The sequence below is a fragment of the Drosophila yakuba genome, chromosome 2R (genome assembly GCF_016746365.2).
Source record: "Drosophila yakuba strain Tai18E2 chromosome 2R, Prin_Dyak_Tai18E2_2.1, whole genome shotgun sequence".
Taxonomy (NCBI): Eukaryota; Metazoa; Arthropoda; class Insecta; order Diptera; family Drosophilidae; genus Drosophila; species Drosophila yakuba.
The window spans coordinates 16,692,338-16,714,575 of NC_052528.2; the positions used below are offsets into that span (position 1 = coordinate 16,692,338).

Here is a 22,238-nt window from a genome sequence, read left to right on the forward strand (position 1 = left end):
CGGTTTCTAAAACATAAACTAATTTCACCACCGAAGGTCATTATAGCCAATTTAAACTGTGCTCGCCGGTACAGTCGCAGCTCTATCTATTTTCGGTTTTTATTATTTTTTCGGCGCTGTGCGGCCGGAAATCGCCAGCAATTGCACGTCCCATGTGCGTGTCTTCCAAAAAGATGTGTGTGTGTTTTCCACTTCTGTTTTTCCCGTTTTCCTGCATTTTCCGTCGCTTCTCGCCTGTGGAATAACAAATAATTAGCATTAACCACGCAATTGAGTCGCGGCAGCGCAATGTTGCATTTAATTTTCGGGAATATGCGTTGCACATGTGCATGCGCGAACGGGACGGGTGTAGTTGCAGCGAAAGAGACGGCTGAACTGCAGCGACAGTGCGATAAAGCATTTTCGGTAATGTCAACAAAAACGCCAAAGAAGAACGACAACAAAGTAAGCAAAAGAAAAACCTGCAATGGGCCGAGGGGTGGGTGGGGGGGCGATAGCGAGGTCGCCATCTTGGCTTTCCCAGAAGAAGGGGAAATTGGTAAAAACACAAGACACTCGAACTTGTGGATGCACAGATACAGATACACGCACACTCACACATTTGTTGCATGCCTCGCGTGGTTTTTCTTCTACTTTTCGACTCTTTTTGTTTTTCATTTTTGGGATCGGCGGCCCTACGCCAACAAAACTGAAGCCACATCACGATTTTGGCTACGATCGTGGCATTTGGAATTCAAATGCTGGCCACGCCACCTCAGATTGCATAATTGCCACGACAGCACGGCGATCATCGAACGTTCAGGCTACTTCAATTGATATATGAGTATGAGAAACCATTATAGGTAGTTATGCTAAGTAATGCACATATGTAGTTACAAATTACAAAAAAATTCTACGAAATTAAAATCATTAACTTAAATATACTTAAGCCTCAATTTCACTTAAACAAGTTACACTTCAAAATGTTTTTTCAAAAAGCTAACACTGCACCTATTTCGGTGACCTTCAATCTATACATACATATGTATGTATGTATGTATATCAATCTACATTCAAATATATTGGCCTTCTATAAATGGCAAGGCAACGACCCCCATGAGGATCAATTTCTCATCAGCTTCGATCATCAGGGGAATGTACATACATATGTATCTCATTACTGAGCGTGGCTAATTTGCCCGCAGAGGTCAAGAAGTCAGGACGTTGGTCAGCTATGCGCCCTCTCGCTCTGGCACACGCTTGGCAGGATCGGCGACCAGCATTCAATGCAATGCAAAAGGATCTGCTAACGAAAGTGAAACCAGGATCGATAGCCTCGAGCGATTCGAGCGACTGACACACGCTGTCCTTTCTGAAAACAAAGGCCTCGAAATGCGACAAATTCAAACAGTTTTTGTTTGGTTTTACGTTTTTTTCATTTTCATTTTCAGTTTTGTTCTTGTTCTTGGGTCTTTCGAATGCATGTTGCTTTGTGCGAGTCAAAGTTCCCAGATATCCTTTGTAATTGGATCCTTTTCGAGGAGCATAACAATCCCTGCGCGTGTGAAGCGCGACGAGTGCGCGTATATCTATTTTCATTTTCGCTGCATTTTCCTGTTTTCTCGTATCTTGAGCGTTGTTTATGTCGCATAAAAAAACCGAAAAAAAAACTGAAAACGAATCCGAGGGATACGTTTCCCAACCCCAAAACACCCGCACTTTCCAAGGGTCGCTGGAAATGGCGTACGGCGTGTAATTTATGCCAAATATGATAGCAGCGAATGTTTGTTCTCCTTGTTTACAGACATCACGTTTTCCCTGTCTTCATCTCCAGTTTCTCCGCGTGTTTCCACATGAAAAGTGACAGTTGCAGATCCAAGTGCGATAAGAAAAGTCTGTATGGTCCCCAATGTCTGGAAATTGTCACATTTCCCGGCTGGAGATCGCGCACTACAAGAAAATTATCATCATTACTAAGGTGGAATAGAAGTTCCCTAGTGTCCCTACATCAGACATAGATATAAAAAATTATAAATAATTGTATATTTTTAATATTAATAAAATGAATAAATATCAGCTAAAATACATCGTATTTATTTTATTTTGATTGATACACTTACTTTATAAAAACTTCAAATGCTCCAGTTTCCGGTGTATATTTAATCATATTTCTTAAACAACAAAATCGATATAAAAAGTATCATTGGATTATTTGCTTAAAACGCAAAGTCGTCTGCACCTTAAATGGATTTTCCTGCTCAACAAGCTCTTGAAAAAAAGAAAATATATATTCCCAATTTCAGCAAGGGGGAAATGCCTATTGCCAAGGCAGTTTATCTCGGGTGGAAAATGGCCATCCTCCCCATGCAAACCGCAATGCGAAAAGCCAAAGTAGAGCAGGAAAATATTGCAGGAAATGTGGAAGCTCCTGTCGCATTTTTAACGCTTTTTAGCATAAACAACATAGGGCAGGAATCGCAGAAGGGCCATCTGGGGGGTTGGTGATATAGACTTATATATATATGTACTTATATAATATCGTAAGGTTTCCCCGTCTGGCCGACGTCTGCTGCAGCTTTGGCTTTATTTTCCGGTTTTTTTTTTTTCCTAACTTAGTTTGTTCGTTTTTCAACCCCTGGCTGATTGCTACAAAAAAATTTGCATGCGGCCCTTTGTCGCGTTTTGTTGTTGCTGCAAAATTGCCAGATACAAGACACTCGCACACGCACAATCCACTTTTAATAATGCACACTACGTGTGTGTGCGTGTGTGTGCGTGTGTGTGAGAGTGTGTGTGTTGGTGTGGCACGGAGGGAGGGTGTTTTGGGGTGTTTTCGATAAGTACTTTACGAGAGACAACCCTCGTTTTGCGGATTTTTTTATGGTCCGCCTTTGGTAGTCCGTCCAGTGGCAACATCAAAGTTCATATCCTGCTTCCGGTAGAGCGGAAAATGTTCCCTCTGCCTCCGGTGGTTGCTCCTGGCAATCCTGGCAAATGGGTGTGGAAATCATTGGCATTGGCTGCCCGTGCAATTTTCGCAAACATGACGTGACTCTTCGATTGGTTTTTTGGCGAATAGCGGTGGCGATTTCGCAACTTTTCCCTACACTTTAGGGGTTGTGAGCGGGGTGGTGGTGGTTGAGTCAAAGGAGGTGGTTTTTAGCCAGCGAATCATGTGCGAAAATTCAGCAAAACAAAATATGAAATTAGGCACAATTATTATATTATTATTTTAAATACTTGTATTTACAATATCACTCGACGATTTTGAAGTTTGGCATCGCTTTAATAGTTACAAACGAGGTACTTTTCTCAAAAATATAATATAGCATAAGAAACTAAAGAGAAACCTAAAGAAACCTAAGAAGCTGTACTAAGAAGTCTGTAAAACATTATCCTAAAATAAACTGTAACTTAAACTATTTACATACAGAAGGTTTCCCCTTAATACATTCTAATTTCAAATAAACAAAAATTCGCATAAATCAAGCCTTTCGCAAAAGGGCATTGCTAACCCTTCTTTAAGGAAGTCCATCAACTTCTTATTGTCCCAAGTCAAGGAAGTTCGGTGTAGAATTTGCATAATAATCAGCACGAAAATAGGGATCCCCTGAATATGCAAATGACCAAATCAATCGAAGGCCAAATTAAAATCGATCAAAATTGATTTGTTGCCCGGTGTGCAGAAACCCAAACACCGCACCCCGAAATGCCAGATCAGCCAGGACCGCGATGCCTCCAAGTTCAGGACATTCAGGACATTGCCGAAGGAGTTGAGCGAGGAGCGTGAGAAAGTCTCCTTTTTGCACGAGTGATTTACATAATTTTTGGGCAACTAAATTGCATGCACATCTCATGTGTGGCTGTGGACCTTATGCAAATGAGCTGCGACGCTATTGCCATAGTGCCGTCCCTCTTCAACCCCCTGCTGCCAGGACGAAGGACTCGGGCCGCAGGACTCAGGTGTGCGAGCGTGTCGGCATGCTGTGAGACGAGGCGCCGTCCACTGTGCCCGTAATTAACCCCTGTCTCTGTGGCATTTCCCTTTTTCCAACCCATTTTCACTTTCGTTTGCATTCGAGTCCTTTTGGCAGTTTCGCAATGCGAGTTTCCTTATGCAAATGAGAGTGCATCCTCGCCCTTCCCTTCCCTTATATTTTCTTATATTCGCCAAGTGAAAATCTTATGCAAATTTCCCTGGCTGTGGAAAAACTCCTTCCGCCGCGAGATACAGGATCTGCGTGATCTCCGCTCTAATTTGACTGCTGGGTGTCAGGTACTGCGAGCATCGTTATCCTTTTTTTGGCTGCGATCGTGAGAAAGTTGGGAAATTTGCATAATTTTTCGTGAAAATTTTGCCGGCCTACGTGATCGTTGCAAAGACAGCGGAGATCGGCGATGCCAAATCACTGATCTCTGATCGAAATTTCCCAACCTCTTCGTGTTTTTGTGTCGGTATGTGTCAATGAGCGTCTGAGTTTAGGAAATAATGTGTTCTCCAATTATAAACGCGTTAATTCTTATTTCAGTTTTTCAATTTATGCTTTAATGTTTGCTGTCCAACTATAAATATCACACATATGTACATACATACATCAGAGTTATTAATTGTTTTACAAAGTTTATTCTCATACATTTTTTATATTAAAGGTGTTACAAATGTGATAGATATAAAATGCAAACGTAGATGTCTTATGTGGACTTGGCCATTCCCGGCTGTCCTTCGGGTGCACAGGATGCCCCTTCATCCTCGGAGGAATCGCTGCTGGAATCGGAGCTGCTGCTCGAAGATGAGCTGGAACTCGAGCTTGAACTGGAACTGGAACTTGAGCTGGAGCTGGAGCTGAAGCTCGAGCTCGAACTGGAGCTGGAGCTTGACCTGGTGCCTAACTTGGTTTGGGACCTGGACCTGGACCTGGAACTTCTGCCTGACTTCGATTTCTTTTCCGATTCGCTGCTGCTGCTCATGTGGAGTTCGGCAGCGATGGACAACTTTGGGGATCCAAAGGGTTTCTTCTGCGGAGGATTGCTCACCATCGGGAGATTCATCGTTGGAGTGGCACTAACAGGCCGCTGCTTCACAGGACTCCTTGGTGCGGAGGAGTCGTCGCTGCTATCGCTCAGATTGCGACTCTCACCCACACCCATTCCCAATTTGGGAGCCACCACATTTCCCGGTAACGGCTTCAATTTGGCGGACAGCGAAGCAGTTGGACGTTTGCGCACCACGTTATTGATAGTGTTATTTTTAGTCCGGAAATTGATCAAGGGACCACAAGAGCGACGTCGATTCTTGTTGAGCATCCGTGTAATATCCACCAGCTGGGATTGCAGGGTGCGCTGTAGTCCTTCCTTTTCCGAGGGCTGCATATCCCTGAGGTTCAGCTTGCTGTGGACTCTCATCGCCTTAGTCACGGCACTCTTCATCAGGACCATGGTATCGGGGGCGAAGGCCTTGACATCGAAGCTCAGATCGCCGCAAACCTCCGATGAAAATCCTTCGATTTGCTGGACCATGTGAATGATCTCCTTCATGGCGTTCGTCGGAAGTTTGGCAAATAGTTTCTGTGTGGAACGTCGCTCCGCGTCCGTGACCTCCGCTGCGGCAACGATGGCCTCATCATCCGAGGACTCAATGCTCACTGCCACGAGGTCATCGATTTCAGTGCTATTCAGCAGATCCTTAGCTGGCTTGAATTCTCCTTGGATTAGATCCACGCTCTCATTGGGGCTCAAGTTCTGTCGTTTGCTAGCTGCTGGCTTCACAGAATTTCGATGTCCTGCCTCCAGTTTGTTGATCATCTGGCTTAAGGTGGCACTGAAAGTCTCCACCAAGCTCTTGGCTTTCAGAGGTTTCCAGGATTCCGCCAGTTGGAGGCACTGCACCAGGCCATTTTCCGCCGACTTGGCGGCTGCCAGTAGCTCATCGAGATCTGCGCCATCCAAAGCTGGATGCACCGATGAGCTGGGCAGGGCATTCATGGAGGCACACCATATTCCCGGCTGATTGAAGGCTCTTTCGTAGATGATTTTAGCCGGTTCGTGGTACTTCCTGAAGATGCCATCCACATGCAGGCAAAAGTCATGAACGGATTTGAAGTACTGCCTGTCCACTTTCTTTTGCAACGAATCCCACTTGCTATTGAAGAAGTTGCGCGCCGTGGTGTCCGACTGATTGGTGAAGCTCTGCAACTTCTTCAAAAGATCTCGGCACTTGCGTTCCGTTTGTGCGGAACTGACCATCTTTCTGGCATTCGTCCTAGATCTGCCCGTCGCCTTGGGATCCTTGTTGCAGGGTATCTCGGGGCCAGCGGGCAAAACTCTCAGTTTCCTTATGAAGAACTTTTCCAGCATTTGACCCTTGCGATAAACCACATCGCCAGGACGATTGAATGCGAAGCAATTGCGAATGATTTGTTTGAAATCGGCAATCGCCTCATTGATGGATCTATAGTAGTTGTTCTGCACTCGTTTCAGAATGGTACCTATGTCCATGGGCCGATCGATAACCGTGTAGTATGTGGGCACCTTCAGCGCCTCCGTGTCCACGGGCTCCAAGAAGTCCAGCGCATACTTCTTCTTGCGAGCCTCGTCCAGCAAGTGCTTCTTGAAGTAGTGCAACTTATTGGTGTAACGACCTTCCCTTCCGTGCTGCGGTATGAACTCGGGTTGCACTCGGTTCGGGAGTTTTAGTTTCACAGAAAGCGATTTGGAAGTAGTAGCCTGGCGATAAAATCATTTCTAGAGGCTCCCTTAGTAACTAGCTTACGTACTCACCATTCTACGGAGTTATTTTATATGTTCAATTTATTATGTTTGGAAGTGTAATTAACAAGTTTTTTAATTGTTTTGATCTTTGAGCACTTGTCTCTTTCGATTTTACACTAATAAAAACTCGAATTCGCGGAGGAATACGATTAAGTATGAGAGTCAACTTTTGCCCTTTGCCTGTCTACTTTTATAAAAGAATTCTTGTGATGGAAAAACATATTTCACCGCTTGACAAGTAAATTTGACAGATAAAGTAATCGCACAGCCTACTGCAATTTAGTGCACACTATCGGAAAAATGTCGAAAAGTTCTAGCCAGGGTTGCATAACTGTGCCTTTCAACTTGTGCTAACCCCTGGGATATTGTACAAGTAAAAGTCACTACTATTACAACTATGTATTATGCAAAATCCTGCCTATTCTTACACCCTCGATAAGCAGTAAGCAGTAGGGCAGCAATTAAAGGCTGATTAATCAGAATCCGTGTCATTAGTAGACACCGAAACTAAAGCAAACAATGGCACATCAAAGCGAATGGAGGCAAACAACCAACCACCCATACCACCCACCACCCCACATGCCCCATCCACAGAATATTTATAATATTTTGCACCACTTCACAGGCTTTCAGCTTTTTGTATGCCCCACACCTCGCATTTGGAAAATGTGGCAATGGGACATAAAAACTGCTTTTTGCAATTTACATCAACATTTTTATCACCCCACCGCCCACCGACACATCCACCACCACCACGGACAACCTTCAAGGAGTACAACGGCAACAACAACACGCTTTTCCTATTTGCATACATGTGTAAGTGTGTCCCATAAATACAGATATACGGCCACGCCCCCACCGCCGCCCACCTCGACAGCCTCCTGCGTCTTTTTGCGCACTTAATTACACACGCATACGCTTCATTCCACTTTGCGGTGCTGCTTGTCTAGCAGTCGACCCAACCACCCACCCAAACCACCCATCCACTGGAGGAGAGGACTCCGCTTCCATCTGCGAACCACCGCGGTGGGACAGGCCCACTACGGAAATAGACACGGGGCACACTCCGGAAAAATCCTACAAAATGGAGGTCATCACTGTAATCCCAATCAATAATGCAAATTAACAAGGAGCAGTCAAAATTCTGAATTGAACATGAACATGAAGGATTATGTAACTTAGTAATTTAGTGAATTGTAACGATTCTTGAATCTTTATTAACATTTATTTTGTTTGTTTTATTAAGCATTAGTATATCAGATATATTCTATTTCATAAAAGTATATACATTTATTATCAATTTCAGCTACTAATTTGGAAATAATCTAGTCTGATATATATTTATATTTGCACTTGTTTCAAGAACGTCCCAATAGGAACAAAGGATATTTTCTAACTCAAAGGATATTTTCGAGCTGCCTTAAAATGCGTATTAATACTTTTCAAGAAATATGTTCTTCACTAAACCATATTATAATATTCCTAACTATCAAATACTTCCCCGTTTCACAGAGCACTAGGTACAGTCCTGCGTTTGTCGTCGCATATCCTTGACCAAGGACTTTCTATGCTGCAAATTTGTTGCCACTTAGGCAGTGGCAGTCACAAAAGGGCCACTCACGGAATCGCTGGAGTCGCAGGATGCCCGGCTATCGCAGGTTCTACCTGCCTTTCCCAAGGTGTAAATATTGCGTTATCATCCCGGGACTCTGAGTCCCAGCTCCGATCCCCGATCCCTGACCCCTGACCCCTCTCACCACGGCAAACGTCCACGTCCTTGGCCATTCTTTCGTTAATTTTATCTCTGACGGCGATTAATGCGAATAAATTTTATAGACGAAAATGTGCACTCGCATGTCCCGTCGCCGAGTTATCCTCTTTGTGTGTGTGTGCGTGTTTTCCCTGCGACCTTTTCCCCCGCCCCCCTACGACTCTCGCATTTTCCTTGCTTTTCCTCCGTTTTCCTCTTCCCCCTCGCCTTTGGCTAATGTTTTCTTACTGACTCTCTGTGGCCATTGTGCACCGCCTGTGTTTTGGAGTATGTGACTTTTGCTGTTTGTCTTCGGCACCTGCAGACCTGCAGTTGTTAATTGTTCGATGCCCGGTGCTTACGCGATCTTGCAGCTCTCAGGATCCCAATCCCAATCCGATTCCGATGCCGATCCCAATCCCGTTCCCTCGGCAATTCACCTTCCTTCGTTTCCATTTTATTTATTTTTTTAGCAATTGCCGCTGACTCAGCATCCGTGGAGAGCGTGGAAACTCGGCGCTCGTCTCTATGCCCCCAACCAACCCTCAATTAGGATTGGGCTCGGCATGGAAACAGCAGGTCCAGGTCCAGGTCCAGGTCCAGGTACAGGCTGTCCAAGACACAAGATACAAGATGATACAAACAGGTTTTCCATTTTCTTAACCCTCGTCGTGGTCGCGACACTTGTCCCGCTTCCCGCTCCACGATTTCATCCAGCATTGTTTGCGATGTGTTAACCTTAAGCGATTTCTGACTTTGTGGATTCTTTTGTTGCGACCCTGACTTTTTTTTCGATTTCGATTTTGATATAAAAAAAGAGTGTATATTCTTTGACAATAGAAATCCATGTCGGTGGGAACGCCGCCAATCCTGACCAAAGGATCTGATCGCAGATAGTAATCGCGGCGCGAAAGATGCAGGTTTTCTGGCATTCATTTGGGTTTTCCCTGCTTTTCCTTGCGTTTTGATCTGCGTGAAAAACGGCGCACCCACACACACGAACTATTTATGGATTTCCGCTGGGAATGGAAATGGGAATGGGAACGGGAATGGCGGAAAAGCTATGCGCTCGCTTATTTTATTCGCGCCGCTCCCGAAAAACAGTGAAGCAAATGAAAGGGGGGAGTCAATGACCCGCCGGAAAAGTGGGAAAGTCGAACGACCAAAAGACGACGAAATGTTGCAATTGCAATTCACCAATTTAGCTGGCTGCGCCCGCATCTTGGTCAATAAAGGGAATTGATTGAGAAATTGTGAAAATAAATTGGAAATGCAAAGGCGAGGGGGAAAGTGTGCCGCGTGGTTGGGTGGTGAAAGTCCGACAATTAAATGGCAAACAAATTTCCGCCAATTATTCGACATTAATTATGATCCATCTGCGCATGAGGGTCAGCGGTGGAGAACTCCTTGCCACTCCTTGCAGGACAAAAGGGTTGTTTACCTTTTCGCAGGACCATGCTGGTCCTATCAGATCACCCATGAATCTTAATCAGTGAATTTTTCTGTTATGGCGGTTTGCATTTCGCCGTTTTCCCAGGCGTTTTGAGAAAAACCCAAGATTGGAGTTCACATCTTTATTTTTTTGCTAATACAAAAATTTTTGGACTGGTATATAAACATTTAATTCCCCATTTTATATTTAATAAGATTTTTAAATCCTTATCCAAATTGGAGTTGCTATATTAAACTTTATTGGAAATTGCTTAAATCATTTCAAAATCCATTTAATAATATTTAATTAATTTCGTATACAAATTGGTTTCTCTGCGTAATATGCATTGGTGTGTAAATCTGTCAAGCGTTTCTTTTGGAAGCCCACGGTAAATGCCTCAAGAGTCATTGACTTTGGAGGCACCAGAAAACGCATCTGCATTCGGTGCAATGGCCGATGACGCTGAAGGCCCAAAACGCCAATCGACCAAGACGCTGCCCCGCCCACTGCATTTCAACCAATTAAGCCATGAGAAGCTGCCCCAAACTGCAATCAAAGAAGGCTGGAGAAAAGCAAAAACCCTAAAAATGAAACATTTTTCTCGTAGCCCGTGTGCGAGTCCGAAAAACGCATTACGCGATGAGGAAAATCGGGTTTAGAGCTGTTAGCCAGACTACCTGTGCAGGTTTTTGGCCCCACTACTACCACTATCACAAGACTACTACCAGCAAGAAAACTGGCCGCAAAAAAGCAACAGCAACAACAAAAAACGATCAACACAGTTGGAGGAGAGTCGTGAAAATGGGTTTCTTGGCCCAGCATCCCATATCACATCGGCCAAAAGTCACTGGCGACCGACCAGATTTCATATCGCTGGGGTCGGGGATTACACACTTTGTGCATTTGCCGAGTATAACTATAAGTTTCAGGCATGACCTCGCCGCGATCCCAAGCCCCCCAGCTCCTTCGATTGATTTCATACACTGCGAAGAACAAGGTGTGTTTTGTAATTAGCAAATAATGCTAGAAAATTAAATCATACTTAAATCAACTGACAGCCAAAGGGTTTCGAATTTAAGCAAGCCTATTTATTAATGTAAATGAGTTAATTTACATGAATTACTTTTTTTAATCTGTATAAAAAGGTATCTTCTAGATTCTTTAAGGATTTAAGTACTAACTTATACAATATATACCTTCTTTATATTTTCAGTGCATTCTTGACTCTTTATGGGTTGACAACTTGTAGGCGTGTTGAATCGCGGACGTAAGAAGACAGCGATTGAGAATGGAATGGGACCGGGATTGGGACTAGAACTTCGATTGGATTTGGAATCGAGGAAAAGGGAATAAAAGTCGGGATTGGGATGCACATTTTAAATGTGCAGCGATCTGCAGCGGCTGATAAAGTAAGAGTCTGTGGCCTGAACCTGTTTTATGGCCAAAAAAACGATCGAAAAACGACTGAACAAAACGACAAAATGAAATGCATAAACGTAAATCTCCCAGCAGGTAGTCCCCGGATGGCCAAGATGGAGTTGAAGATGGTACTATGTTATGGTACGGACTGAGATGGGATGGAGATCAATTTGGCTGGACCCGAACCTGCAACATTGCGCTTGATGATGACTTTTCGGTCTAGCCGGCGACAATAAATTTCTCAATTTACCAATGCTCCAGATTGCCGCTCCTGATTGTCCTGTCTGCACATTTTACGCACTCCTTGAGCCGAACAACTGCGCACTTGCCAGGTGCATAAAATGGGGTGAATGGATAATCAGCTGGAGGGCAGGGGAATATTAAGGGGATGGGGTTTAAGGTATACCATATATGGGTTTCGATTTCTGCGTGGGTGATTTTCTTGATTTCCCAGGCCAAGGAAAGGGTTTGTCGATTGATCGATCTCCAGAGATGTATGCACTTGCGTGGAAAACCAAATATTTGCATCACTTTTCCACTTTTCCCTGCTCACAGATAAATCCGAGTTTAATCTGCGGTTGCGAGTGTGTGAAAATAGTTTTTTCTTTGGTTATTCGCCAGCACCAGCAGAATGCTGATTTTCCATTTGAGTTTTCCGCTTTTTACTTGCCAATTGGCAGAGCTGCGGGTCAAAGGTTGCTGCTTGCTGATCGAAGAAAGGCCAGACAATTGGCAAAAGCGGGTGCTCATTGTGATTTTTTTGTGCAGTGCCAACGATAAGGAAATCACATTCCCTCCCAAGTAAATACATTTCAGTTTTTGCTCCCCCTGGGCGCATGTGTATCTGTGTCCGTATCCGTACAAAAAGTACAAAATACACAACAAAGTGCACCCAAATAGTTATCGCAAACAAGCGGAGCCCGGAAAAATGCGTAGACAGCACCGAAAAAGTTCATTGACTTTCGCGTACAGAAAACAACAACAGCGCGCATCTTTTTAGTGCGTTTATTGCTGCACTAAGAGAAAATATTATTAACTTAAAAGTATTATTGCAGTATCAGTATCTGCAAGGGTCTTATATTTTGAATTTTGTCGAAGTGTCACAATAAAAATTCCCTCTCAATAATCAACTACTATAAGAAATTATAAAATATGTAACTATTTATTGAGAATTGGAGTTTTTTAAAACAACCAAATTTGAATATGTATATAAATTTCCTCTGCACCATATACTAAATTAAAATTACAAATTTTTTTCATGTGCTTTGATTTCGAACAGAAATAAATATGGCGGCCCCAACTCAGCGTGTGCACAAAAGAGCAAACTCCAAAGAGTGCACACACAAAAAATTACATTAAAGTGAAAATGAGCGATAACAACGCCAACACAAACGCAGCTACGGACACAGATACAGATACTGATACAAGCACAGATACAGATACACGCACGGACACATAGGCGGCAGAGCGCCACCAGAACAGCAACTCCCCTCCCCCTGATACTCCCCTTACCAGCCCCTTAGGCCGCCAAACCAACGAGCATTCAAGAAAACTGCACGGCCAACGCAGCCATATTTATAAAGAGAAAAAAAAACCAGCATGCCATAAATATTCGTATTCGCCTTGACACGATCGTGTGAGTGAGACAGCCTTCTCTCCCCATCTCGCAGCAGTGCATTAAGCGTATAACACTCGACCGGTTTTCTGGGGGTTGGGGCAGTTCCCCTTCTTTGAAGCTTTATGGGGACAAACTGAAACGATCGCTAGACTGCAGTTGCTCTCATAAGTATGCTATACTTTTTTAGGACTGCACATGCAGATTTATTCGGCTGAAAAATTGTGTTGCCTACTTTTGGGCATGCATCTAAAAACTGCCAAAAGAGAATTCTAGCGATTTTATAGCTATTTTTCGGAGAGGCAAATATGATTTTTATTTTGAAGCAAAAATGAATACTTTAATAGTAAATAGTTATACCATAAAAACACCTTTTTGCGATAATGAAGAAATTAGTGTATATTAAAGAGCAATAACCTCATCCAACTAATTGTCGAATATTTTAGCCATGTTTTTCGAATATAGCCGTGAGTGGTTTTTCTAATTTTATGCCTGTTACAAAGTCAATGCAAAACAAAACCGTTTTTCGAGTAGACACACTTTGTTGGCATGATAAATGACATGTTTTGTAACTTTTTACTTTTGCAAATGGGGGAATGAACAAAGTTCGTACTCACACAGTAAATCGAAAAGCCATTTGCCAATGAAGAATATTTATGTGAACAATGTCACAGTTCGCAAATGGGCCCATACCCTATACATATACATACATACACATTTAGTAAACTATTACGAATAATGACTAATTTTAATGAACAAAACAGATCGATTTCGTGTCAAGAGAACTGAAAAAATTGATACATACATGCATTAATCGAACAATGATAGAATAATTTCGACAGACTAAAAAGTGAAAAACACTTCTATATTTTTAGTCGCGATTCTATCGAGCTTGATATTAAATTTTCATTAGCTGTTATATGAGATCACTAAAGTGAAAAACAGGTGTTGTGTTCATTCAGTCTCACATTGTTGTTCAGATGCACACATACATATGCATTTATATCAGCAATGAATCCTAAAGTTATCCTTCCTGGAGTATTCTTGGCCGTACTTTTCCTAATGAGCAGTGTAAGTGTTCGAAATCTTATTTTCAAAATGATCTTAATACATTTTTTTCAGGAAGCACCGTATGTTAAACTGACAAATGTTGTTTGTGAATCAATAAACAAATCCTGGGCGGTTTTTCATTATTGCCGGCTAAAGGCGTACTCGCGAAACAAGACCAGCTTGAATATAAATGCAACATTTCTGCATCCAACTAACAATGTAACCCTCAAGTTAAAGATGATGAAAAAATTAAGTGGCTATAAGCCATTTCTGTTTGACGTCACAATCGACGCCTGCCGGTTTTTGCGAAAACGACATAATCCCGTCATCAAAATGTTTTATAGCTTTATAAAGGATTATTCTACACTGAATCACACATGTCCTTATGAGGTGAGTTTGATTACTGCGAATTGGTCATCAGCGAATTTTAAACCTTCAATTTTAATTTTTAGGGCTTGCAGATGGTTAGCGATTATCACACCGCTGTATTTCCAGTACCTTTGCCCACAGGAGACTATGGAGTGCTACTGGATTTCATTTTCGATGGTAAGAAGCAGTTCCACGTAAACATTTACTTCACCTTTGTGGAGGATTTTTGACCACAAGGTTCTTTAAACAAAATAATTCTTAAATGTACATATTAAAGCTAATAATATCATAATACAGTGAATTAGATGTTTTGTAAGTCAAATAAAAATCAAATTTGAATAATTTTGTTGGTAAATCCATATTTAGCTACCAGTTTTTACAAATGTGACCCTCAACAAAAATAGTATTTAAATTTATTATCTTGCTATTAGTTAGCCGCACTTATGTACATACATATGTATGTACATATGTCTCTCAACCATGCATCATTAAGTTATATTTCCCTCAGCATTTGTAAAGGTTTTTCTCATAATACATATATATTATACAACTATATTAGTATTTGCTTCCTGCCATTTTATTTGTTTATTCTTACAAAATAAGTATAACGTGTACTTTTGTGTAGAGTTTATCGCTTGTTTAAATGTATTTTAAATTGTTAAACTCAGCAAGTGCATTTAGTTGAAAATCTAACCGAAATGATTGTTGTACACCAAATCAATTTTGTATAATTAAAAGGTTATCAGATATCAAAAACTCCTGCGTAACCATAACTGAAATTGAACTTTAATAACCTCTGCAGTGCAAGACTGACCACAATATCTCGCTCAGATCAAAAACGAAGCAATTATAATCAAGCAAATCGATAATTTCAAAAGCGAACCATTTCATGGTTAAAACATACATTTTCAATATTTTTAACAATGGAACATGGAAATATAAGTTTGTTTTTAATAATACAACATAAAAAACTGCCTTTATTTGGATGATAGACTTCTAATTCGTATAAATTGTACATGCACATTTTTCTGCCGAGATCCGACATGTATAAATATCATTAAATATTCATATTTTTATTTAAAGATTTAACAAATATTCGTTGGACGACTTCACAGTTCCTCCTTCTCCTGCTCAGTCTTGGTGACCTTGTGAACCCTGAACACTTCCAGGATATTCAGCTTCCTCAGCAGCTCCTCCTTCTTGGCCTCGGTGACCTTGCCGGCCTTGAGGCGCAGGAGTCGCTTGGTCTCCTCCTCCAGGAAATCGTATCCCAGCTCGTTGATCTTGCGCATGTAGATCAGATAGGCCTTGGCGTTCTGCTGCTGCTCGGGATTGGTCAGCTGCTCCTGCTTGGTCTGCAGCTCCTTGATCAGTGTCAGTTGCTCTGCATCGGGGAGATTGGCATAGTTCTTGAGCACCTCGTTGAACTCCTTGATGCAGCCATCACGACCGATATACAGCGGCGTGTTGGCACCGACAAAAGCCTTCAGATTGTCCACCGTTACGTCCAAGTGGCTGGGCAGCTGGACGTACTCATCCGCGTTGCCCTTGAACAGGAAGATGCTCGGGAAGTTCTTGTCGTCCACTTTGTAGCGGTCGCCGAGGGCCTGGCAAATGAAATTACAAGGATAACCATAATCATTATATAAAGTAAAGAAAATATAAAGGAGTCTTCAGATACAGGATGCCAAATAATCATTTCTACATAACTAAAATCCTAGGAATCCATAACAAACGCACCTTGTTCTCCAGTTCTCCATAGTCCTTGACACCCACGGTGGCTATCAGCAGATCTTTGGTTGCCTTGTGGGCAGATTTGGAGAAGGCGGTGAAGGCCTCATGCTTTTCGCCATACGGATATGCGATATCGAATTTCACTATGGAGTAGGGAAATCGCTCCACCGTCTGCTGGAAACTCAGCTCATCCAGATCCACGCAGCCCGTGCAGGTGACGGCCCAAGTGGAGGGTATCGCGTGGAAGGCGACCAGGAGCAGCGTTACCAAAATATGCATCATCTTCGTGGCAAAAAAACTAGAGACTTCTGAACTTGACCCTACTCTTGCCGATTGTCAGCGCAAACTGGCTAAAAACGAGCGAGAGAAGAGCGGTGAAGTTGTGTTCGAGTTCTGGGCCAGTTTACGCTTCGCTCAGCTGAAATTGTTTGGCTGCTTTTGCTGCTTTGGCCAACTCACTCAGTTCTGGACTCTCTGCAACTCTGGAAATTCTCAGCTCCACAATTTCTCGATCGAGTTGAATGACACGTCAGTGAAAAGAAGCGGCTCTCTCACTCAAAACCGGCTATTTCGTTGACCAACTCTTGTTGTTAGTTCAGCTGTTTCGGCTGTGGGTCTATTGTAACACTCGTAGGGAGATTTATTATGTAATGCCTGGTACTTGATGCGGGCCCCTCGCTTTTGACTGTCGCTTTTAAACGTAGAACTAATTGTCATCCCAATAGCCGGGCAATGAACATTGATGCCAAACTGATAGAAAACTCATTTCGGCCAAAAGCGATCAGTTGGCCAATAGAGCATGCCACATTAAACCGGGGCAATTAGCCATGTTCACCAAACTGACAGTGCAAAGCCTACACGAAGTGGTAATTTGCAACTGTACTTGCTTTTTTTTTGGTCTATCGAACTGTGAATACCCCTTAAATATATAAGTATTTATATATAAATAAAATGCAATACAGTTCAGCAGGCACAGCTTTTCTTTTAATTTAGTTTAGTTTTTACAACAATTATTTTCTTTTATCTGAAACTTTTTTAAATATTTAGTTAAACTAAATAAATATCTTACGAATAAAATTTCAATTAAATAATCTCAAGCTTCGCTGAGTTGACATAATAGCAGATCGACCCTTCAAAAGAGTTTTGCTAAGAGGTAAAAAAAACACCTGCCAGTTGATGGAAAAACGAACCCCGTTTGCCATAATTTTCATTAGCCTGGAATTGAAATTTTCCCGCCACTAGATCCCACCCCCAATTCCATGCTCCATCCCCTTTGTCCTGGTTAATGGACATTTTCGGCAATTGTCAATTAATAATTCATGTATGCGGCACACATGTTGGTCACCTCAAACCGACAAAAAAAGCGACCGATGGCCAAATGGTCCGCCCCCATTGGCGGCCAAAATAGTTGGTTTAGTTTTTCCATTTGCGGTTTCGTTTGTCCACTCTACGGAAAATTGTACATCACGGCACGCAATTCGGAAAGGAGGTACGGAAAAGCGTTGTGAGCTTCACACGATCGATATGGCCGACTGGTAAATTATCTTTCCTGATGGATGGGCGTGTGTCTTTTGTGTGAAGGGGGTGGTAAATAGGTGAATGGGTGGTTTTGGGGGTTGGGAGTTCGATTGGTGCGTCAGGTGCAAGGAAAATCCAACTGGCAATGCGCAATTTCCAAAGGAATTAACTGGCGATGTGGGGCCGGAGGTAATGCCTGATGGAGATTCAGTAATGGGGCCTGACATGCGTGTGTCAATCGCACAAAAGGCCCGAAATTACCGGATTGGATCGGTTGGTAGGTGCTCTATTTGTACTGCTGACCTCTTTGCTGGGCTGCGCAAAAAAATGGAGTCCAAGTTCGGTGCGCTGTGTATTCGGTTCATGGCGCACTTGTGTTTGCAGTCCATTTATTATGCAACAGCAACAAAGGACAAGCAATTTGCTAAGTACACCCCAGTCGAAAGGCCTTCGAAAAACATCATGGACAACTTGCCGGGCATACTCCAACATAGCCTTCAATTAGTTGCCGTGACTGGCATTTTATTTCAAACACTTTGCCCCTGGACGTCGAGGAAATCCTGCTTCGGTTTTAAAAATAAAAAACCTAGATTATATTTAGACAAATTATGGGTATTATCAAGCGAAGAACCTTCAAGAGTCCTCCAGTGCAGGAGTCCTCCAATGCCAGGATACCCCATATGAGGCATTAATAATATAAATGTTGCTACTTTTGCGTTAGTTCTAGCACAGCGGCACTAATAACACAATGACCTTTACGCGAAACGACCCCTTTGGTTGAGGAGGTTGAGGGGGTGGCACTGACCAATCGACATTAAAGTGATAAGCGCGCAAATTTCAGGACCTGGAACGGCTGCAATCTTGGCGCGGAAATCAAACGATTGCGGCATTGTTTTTTATAGACCACATCTATTGGGTTTGGAACAGCGGCCAATAGTCGAAGCTAATCGCCTTCTGCAGCACAGGTGCTCCATTTGGATACCGTGTAGTGAACTCTGTAAGGGGTATACCCGGCCATGTGTTCAAGTTGAGTAATTATACCATTTATAGTACTACATATTTAGAATATGCAACATTTTCATTTCCCACCTTAAATGTTGCATATTATACAAATGTTTCAAATAGTATATAATTTATTTAATATCTTCCTATTCATAATACAAAGTCGTAATATTTTTAAAAATTATTAAAATATTATTTAGAGCCCTGCCAAAGTTATTCTGCTTCAGATTATATTGCCCTTGGTAATGAGATTTTTCGCAGGGTATCTATTAACAATCAGGCTTTGAGGACAACCTCCATTTTTTGGCAGCCCCACAGTCTAATTATGTGGCAGTACATTGAAGGCGGGCCATGAATTTTTCATGGCCCACGTATGCCAAGACATGCAATGTTGGGGCCAACTGGCCAACTGACAATTTGGATAGAAAATAGATGGAGTTCTTGTGTTGTGGGGATGGATGGGTTGGGATTCGAGTTCCCAACTTGCGTAAGAAGCCACGCGATTTGGAATCATGGAAAATCCCCGGTCTCCTTTACTGTAAACTTTTCATTGGGATCCTGGCACTTGTGAAGTGGAAGCTCATCAAATTTTTATGCCATGGCATAATTCCATAAATGGGCCATGGAATGACCCACCTGAAAAGGGCCATATGTTCCAACCCCCCAAAAAACCAAAAACCAAAACCGGAAAAATAACTTCGACAATAATTCGCATGCCCAAATCGAAACTGCCAAAGTCGAATGCCCAGCCAAATGGTCAATAGGCTGTGCTCATCATAATTGGTATTTATTGAAAATGCCTTTTGGTTAACCCACACATTGGGTGTTCATAACCATAACCCATGAGAGAGAGAGGGTTAAGGGTTATGGGTTAAGGGTGGACAGACGTAGGCCTGGATATCGTGTTTATAGCTTTTCATTTGCATTTATTGCCATTTCGATACGTGTGGCTATCAGCCTGGCAATTTGAGGCGTTTAGCGCAAATTTCTTTTCAATATTTGTTTTGTGCACCCAATAAACGGAATTGGTCAGTTATCCTGGGACTTCCAATTTGATTGCAAATTTGTTTTTTCGACTTTTATGCCAACTGCGTGCTGGGAATTTTGAGAGCCACTAGTTAGTGACTGCAAAGTGCTTAAATGGTCAATGATTTTCCACTGGACGGGAATGAGTTGCCTGGGCTAATTAATCACTCGAATGCATTATTATGTGTTCTGCGCTAATTACGCTTTTTCAATATTTGTCCAAGAAAGCGCGGTCCAAATCAAATAAATTCGTTTGCCTTCATTCAACATATTCCAGTGACAATGGAGCTAATGGTAATTTCTTGAGCGATTGACTGGTTCGCCTTATCGAGGGGAAAATTCCATTAGCATGCGGCCTATTAATTAGCCAAAAATGAATGTGTCTTAAGTGGTGCGAGTGGGTTGGATTGGTAATTTAGGTGTTTCTAGCTTGAGGATTTAATTGGGTCGTCTGGGAGAAACTGTACTTTCTTTTTGGCGGTGTTACTTACTATAGAAGTATCCAGTTAAAACATTTAAAGAGGCTTCCAAGTTAGCTATGTGGAATATGCCATGCACAAATATTCCATTAAGATAAATCTTAAACTAAACTTTTAGTGATATTATAGCTGACAGCCTTAGGCGAACAGTACTCATTGAATAAGGATCGTTCTAATGCATTCATTCACTGACCATTTTCCCTCACGATTTTCCTCAGGGGAAACGCTGGTATAACAGTTGATGCGGGAAATTCGAATGGCGCATGCGTTGTTGCCGCTCCGAGCAAAAGGACTTCCAATGCGTTACCACATTGCAGCCATTCTATCCGGGGTCAGGGCATTTGTTTACAAACAAATGCAGAGCAGCCAGAGGCAAAGGGGTAAACTGCACTTTCACAAAGCCGCCGCCCATGCGAATACTCCCAATAATCACCTCAACTTGTTGCTTGAATATTTTCCGAGCGGGGGACGGGGGTTGGGGGGCAATTACTTAACCGAGTGGGTGGTGGGGTAGCTGAGAACTCGAGCTGGCAGACAGACATGCAAATTGCAGTTTCATGTGGCAGAATTGGATTGCCACCGCCTTTTGGGGGCTGCAACGCCGCACAATTCGCATGACATTTCCTAACATTCTTTTTCGCTTTGCCAGGATAACGCCCTCCTGGACTTTTGTTTTATAACATTTGAGCATTTGGTGCGCAAATGGTCATCAAATCTAATTGGCGACGTCGCGTCGCAAATACCTGAAATTGCAGGGTATGCGGTTGATTTTTTGCACTGATTTCGTTGCGGATGTCAGCTGGGGATTATGGAACGGATCGATGCATCGGCGGGTTAATGTTCTGGTCGTGTACTGGTGTACTCAGATATTCCATTACTTTATAGCTGCGGCGAAGAACAACAAAAACTGGAAACAACGGGCCAAAGTTGATGCAATAATTTGCCACAACTTTTCCGAGTGACCACAACAACATGCAATATGCAGTGGGCTCGTCAAAACTACACTTCAAATAAAATCCTACTAATATACTACTAAGAAGTATTTTGCTACATTTTTCAAATTGCCACTAGGGAAGCCAGTTGAATATAGAAAATGATATATATTTTGTTGAGTGCCGCGAACGTTGAACGAAATTTTCGCAAGAGGATTTTCAAACAGCGCATTCTAAAAAATGCATGAGCCGACTGAGCCCAATGCGGTTATCGTGTCCTTTGGGGTGGATATGTGTTTGTAACAGGGACATGGACATGCAGGTGCAAATTCCTGGCAGGCCATAGAAGCAGGTGAACTGACTGACGGATTGACTGAATGACGGACGGATTGACCGCATGATTTTCAGCATGTGAACGCCTTTCGGTTGGCATTTTATCGGCGCAGCGCGTTTTATATCTAAACTATGAATCAATGCATTAGTCAGTCACCTTGTACGCTCTACTTTAATTACGGCTTTTTACGCTGCACCTGAAATCCCCATTTCCCCCAAAGGTCCTTTTGCAAACGCTGCCTTCGACACGATTTCATTTCTATTTCCACCGCAAGCTGACATTTTTTTGCATGTTGTGGCTGCGAATTAAAAATTGCATACAAAAAATGGCAGCAAAAAACCGAGTGATCAGTACTCGACTTCGGAATACCGTCTAACCATTGTTCACTGTATTTGCATAAGCGGTTCATGTTCAATAAGGCATTTCAAGTGATTTCTATGATGAAACAACAGCAGCACTTGCTTCTACATACTTGCCTTTTCAACATATTTCAATATTGATCAAATTGATTGAGATTATTCTAACATACCCCTGTCCTTCGACAGTACAGGGTGTAAATAGCGAAATGAAATTCCTGGCACAGAACGTAATATTATTAGCGGGGAAGCCTTGCCCACCGCCTCCACTTGATTGCGAGCAACTGGGGGCCATAAATATTGCATTACAATCGCTTTTCCCCCCTTTTTGGGTTGGCAAGAGTAGGTTCCACCTCCACGTTGTTGGTGGTGACCCAAACCCCCAATGGGGTATGCAATTGCGAATTGGATTTCATGTTAATGCGGGGTCCTTATCGCCGGTCATGTGCTTGGACGGTCAGCAATGGGTTCATTT

General features: G+C 42.6%; 3 protein-coding genes and 1 long non-coding RNA gene across 4 annotated transcripts; 2 read left to right on the plus strand and 2 right to left on the minus strand.

The window, feature by feature from the left end:
- Positions 1-4,583: 4,583 nt before the first annotated feature.
- On the minus strand, positions 4,584-7,007 carry LOC6530975 (bromodomain testis-specific protein). Its single transcript, XM_002091777.4, has 2 exons — positions 6,757-7,007; positions 4,584-6,702 (listed from the first exon to the last, which is right to left on the minus strand). The coding sequence occupies exons 1-2, from the start codon at positions 6,757-6,759 to the stop codon at positions 4,672-4,674; spliced, it is 2,034 nt and encodes a 677-aa protein (XP_002091813.1). The 5' UTR covers positions 6,760-7,007; the 3' UTR covers positions 4,584-4,671.
- Positions 7,008-11,094: 4,087 nt separating this feature from the next.
- On the plus strand, positions 11,095-11,610 carry LOC120321124. The gene is made up of 2 exons (XR_005560694.2): positions 11,095-11,338; positions 11,439-11,610. It is a non-coding gene; the product is annotated as an uncharacterized LOC120321124 (long non-coding RNA).
- Positions 11,611-13,916: 2,306 nt separating this feature from the next.
- LOC6530976 lies at positions 13,917-14,713 on the plus strand. The gene is made up of 3 exons (XM_002091778.3): positions 13,917-14,040; positions 14,086-14,403; positions 14,466-14,713. The coding sequence occupies exons 1-3, from the start codon at positions 13,975-13,977 to the stop codon at positions 14,610-14,612; spliced, it is 531 nt and encodes a 176-aa protein (XP_002091814.2). The 5' UTR covers positions 13,917-13,974; the 3' UTR covers positions 14,613-14,713.
- Positions 14,714-15,325: 612 nt separating this feature from the next.
- LOC6530977 (protein windbeutel) lies at positions 15,326-16,786 on the minus strand. The gene is made up of 2 exons (XM_039372633.2): positions 16,123-16,786; positions 15,326-15,989 (listed from the first exon to the last, which is right to left on the minus strand). Exons 1-2 carry the CDS (start codon positions 16,396-16,398, stop codon positions 15,492-15,494), a joined length of 774 nt encoding a protein of 257 aa, XP_039228567.1. The 5' UTR covers positions 16,399-16,786; the 3' UTR covers positions 15,326-15,491.
- Positions 16,787-22,238: the final 5,452 nt, after the last annotated feature.